We start from the raw sequence: 4,003 nt of genomic DNA on the forward strand, positions 1-4,003 counted from the left end.
AGTGTCAAGTGTCTGAGGCCGGATTTGAACTCAGGTCCTTCTGAATCCAGGGCCAGTGCTTTATCCACTGCACCACCTAGCTGCCCTCAATTCATTTTTATTACCCAATCAAAATTCTGGTAGCTGTTGTATAGACTTCCCAGACACTTTCCTTCCTTCCTCAGTTCAGTTACCTGGCTCACAGCCTTTCTCTCTTCCTCAATTCTTGCCCTCATACTAGGGGACTTTAAAATACATATTGATGGGCAGCTGGATGGTACAGTGGATAAAGCATGGACCCTGGATTCAGGAGAACCTGAGTTCAAATCCGGCCTGAGACACTTGACACTACCTGTGTGACCTAGGGCAAGTCACTTAACCCTCATTGTCCCACAAATAAATAAATAAATAAAATTTAAATACATATTGACGTTCCCTCCAACACCCTGACTTCACAGTTATCCAACTTACTTATTTTCCATGACCTAATCTTCCACTTCACCAGAGATGGTCATACCTTTGGTCTGGCCACCATCCACTTCCACATTCATGAACTCTGAAATTTCTTTAACTGATCTTAATCTATTGTCATTACAATCTTTCTACTACCTTAAAACCCTATTCTCCATGTCCCTGGTGACCTCCAGTCTCTCTACTACTCACTTTCAGAAGCCATGTACCCTTGACCCCTTTGCAATGCACCAGTTCAACTCTACACTATCCTCTTCTCTCAGATCTCTTGCTCCTTTATACTTTTTCCAGTCTTGCCCTGTGAAGCTCATAACATCTACTGCTTTCAATCCCATTCACATGTTGCTTAACAAAGCTAGAGAAAAATCATGAACATATGCTGACTAAGTCCCTTATGTTAAAGCTAAAATTCTAGCTAGTCTGTCTAAAATATCTAATGAGTGGTCGCCAATAAATTATAAGCTTTAGCAAGAGTTAGGCTTTTAAGCATTTATTAAGGAGAATAAGAATTTGGAAAAGAGAGAAAGACCTACATTCATCTAGCTATTAAAGGGAGAGCACATTTCTAGCTGCCTTCTCCACCAGAGTCCTCAGGAAAAAGCGAGTCAGAGTGCCAAGCTCCCCCCTTCTTCCTCCCATAAGCAAACGTCACTTCCTGACACCAAAAAAAAGACCCATGGTCTTGCCCTCAAAGACCTTCACCTCATGGGTGGAGCTCTCCTACAGTAAGTCTCCAGCAGGTGGCGTCATTCCAATCGTTACACTTACAAATTTCAACTGGGCCTTCACTGCAGCAAAAATATCCTTTTACGCTCTTTCCTCCGGTCCTTCCACTAAGATGGCGTCGCGTAAAGAAGGTACCGGCTCTGGCTCCACCGGTTTGACTTCTACAACTGGCGCGGCCTCAGGCAAAGGAAAAGGCAAAGGCAGCTCAGGAGATTCGGCCGTGAAGCAAGTGCAGATCGACGGCCTGGTTGTTTTGAAAATAATTAAACATTACCAAGAAGAAGGACAGGGGAATGAAGTTGTCCAGGGAGTACTTTTGGGACTGGTGGTGGAAGACAGGCTTGAAATCACCAATTGTTTTCCCTTTCCCCAGTACACAGAGGATGATGCTGATTTTGATGAAGTCCAATATCAGATGGAAATGATGTGTAGTCTTCGTCACGTAAATATCGATCATCTTCATGTTGGTTGGTACCAGTCTACATACTATGGCTCTTTTGTCACCCATGCTCTTCTGGATTCCCAATTCAGTTACCAACATGCAATTGAAGAGTCTGTAGTTCTCATTTATGATCCCATAAAAACTGCTCAAGGGTCTTTATCATTGAAGGCATACAGGCTGACTCCAAAACTGATGGAAGTTTGTAAAGAGAAAGATTTTTCTCCTGAAGCATTGAAAACGGCAAACATCACCTTTGAGCACATGTTTGAAGAAGTGCCGATTATAATTAAAAATTCACATCTGATCAATGTACTAATGTGGGAACTAGAAAAGAAATCAGCTGTGGCAGATAAACATGAATTGCTCAGTCTAACCAGCAGTAATCATCTGGGGAAGAGCCTGCAATTGTTGATGGACAGAGTGGATGAAATGAGCCAGGACATTGTTAAATATAACACCTATATGAAAAACACCAGTAAGCAGCAGCAGCAGAAACATCAGTATCAGCAGCGCCGCCAGCCGAGGAGAACCTCCTCTGCCTGAAGAGGACATGTCCAAACTCTTCAAACCTCCTCAACCACTGGCCCGGATGGATTCTCTCCTTATTGCAGGCCAAATTAATACTTACTGCCAGAACATCAAAGAGTTCACTGCACAGAACTTGGGCAAACTCTTCATGGCTCAGGCTCTTCAAGAATACAACAACTAGAAAGAGGAAACCCATGACTTCTGGTTTGATAAATTGTTTCCAGATAAGGTGCAGATATGTACTCTGAGATCACCTGTGGACAGCTCTTTCAAAAAATAGAATTTTCTTAATGAAAATGACAGTACTCATTTGATATTGTTGACTCACTTTGGCAGTAAAGTTGTTACAAAAAATAAAGTTTGTTTTTAATATTCTCAAAAAAAAATCCTTTTACACCTCCCTAAAAGATTCGTCATCCCACTTCCTTTAGCAATTTTTCGAAATCTTTTTATTCCTTTTCAAATCTTCCATATCACCCACTCACCCACCCTCTGAGCTGAGACCCTTGTCTCATATTTCACTGAAAAAAATGAGGCCAATGACTGAAAATTTCCACTTCTCTCCTCCTCCTTCTTTCACATCCTTATATGTTATCCCCTACCACTAGTACAGACATCCCAGACAATTCATGCTCCTGAAGCCACATATATGCTGGAACATATCAGTGATGATTTTATTAATTAGCACTTTCTGCAAGTGATTCCTGAGGTCCTTCATCTCTTTGAGAGCAATTTTCTGAGCCTATGCTCAAAAGGAAGGAGTTATGGTAGATGGTGTATATTGCTCCTCAAACACATTCCACATCCTACTTAGTTACTGAGAATATGCCAGCTCTTATGCTGAATTTCTGCTAAGACAATTTTTCAATTCTTCAGGAAATGTAAAATCAAGATTATTAAACTTATCTGAATCTATCCTTATTTTGAAGTTCTGTTACTACCACTATTCTCAATCTTCTTGTCAACTTTAATATAGGATGGTAGGGATCGTAAGGCTGTCTGGTATTGGATGCTAGACTGAGAAAAACTACAAATCCCACAATGCCGTCTGAGTTATGATTACATAGGTAAAAAAAGGATTGGAGTTCTGCCCACCTGAAATTTGTATCATTAGTGTCAAATTTTGTTTCCATATCTATCCTTCTACAGGAAAAAACAAAAACAAAAACAAAAACCAAACCAGATCATAGAACTGCTAGGGAAAAACATAGTACCAGTTTATTAGTACCAAAAACAAGCAGGCATGAATCCTGCAAAGATTCCTTCCAAAAAAGGAGCTCAAAGATTCCCTCTTTCTTAGAGCATATAAGGTTTCTTTGCTCACTGGTTACAGGATATTATCAGTTTCATTAGCACAATACAAATCAACCTAAAAGCAAATACTATAACAAGAATGGACATAATGCAAATCAGATTAACAATTTCAGTTATAACAAGAATGTAGGAAATACCAATTAATTTGATTGTTTGACTTACTGGAAACACTATGATAAGATTATATGATTCCAAAAAAAAGGGGGTTGGCAAGGACAAAGATGCCCAGATTTTTTTTATAAGATAGAAACTTACTATCCTGGGGAAAGAAGTCAACAGATAGGACTTATCTATAAGCTATCTGGGTTCAGTTTGAAGTTCAGTCAAAGGGCATTTTGCTCCTATTAATCCAGAGCTTCATAATATCCTTTTGGATAATAAGGGAGCTCCATCAAATTTAGGTGGTCCATACATTAATCATAACATTAACAATACATATATTCCTTACTCTGGGACATCCAAATGCTAAGGCTGCTGAGTCTGTTCCTCAAAATTCAGTTCATAATGCCAGATCCATCTCTCCAGTACAGGATTTCAAGGAAA

General features: G+C 39.8%; 1 protein-coding gene across 1 annotated transcript; it reads left to right on the plus strand.

Annotated features, from left to right (window-relative positions):
• Positions 1-1,284: 1,284 nt before the first annotated feature.
• On the plus strand, positions 1,285-2,383 carry LOC122741947 (eukaryotic translation initiation factor 3 subunit H-like). The gene is given in 2 exon segments (XM_043985856.1): positions 1,285-2,136; positions 2,138-2,383. Coding segments are annotated over 2 exon segments (1,038 nt in total). The 5' UTR covers positions 1,285-1,288; the 3' UTR covers positions 2,328-2,383.
• Positions 2,384-4,003: the final 1,620 nt, after the last annotated feature.

Source organism: Dromiciops gliroides, chromosome 2 (genome assembly GCF_019393635.1).
Source record: "Dromiciops gliroides isolate mDroGli1 chromosome 2, mDroGli1.pri, whole genome shotgun sequence".
NCBI lineage: Eukaryota > Metazoa > Chordata > Mammalia > Microbiotheria > Microbiotheriidae > Dromiciops > Dromiciops gliroides.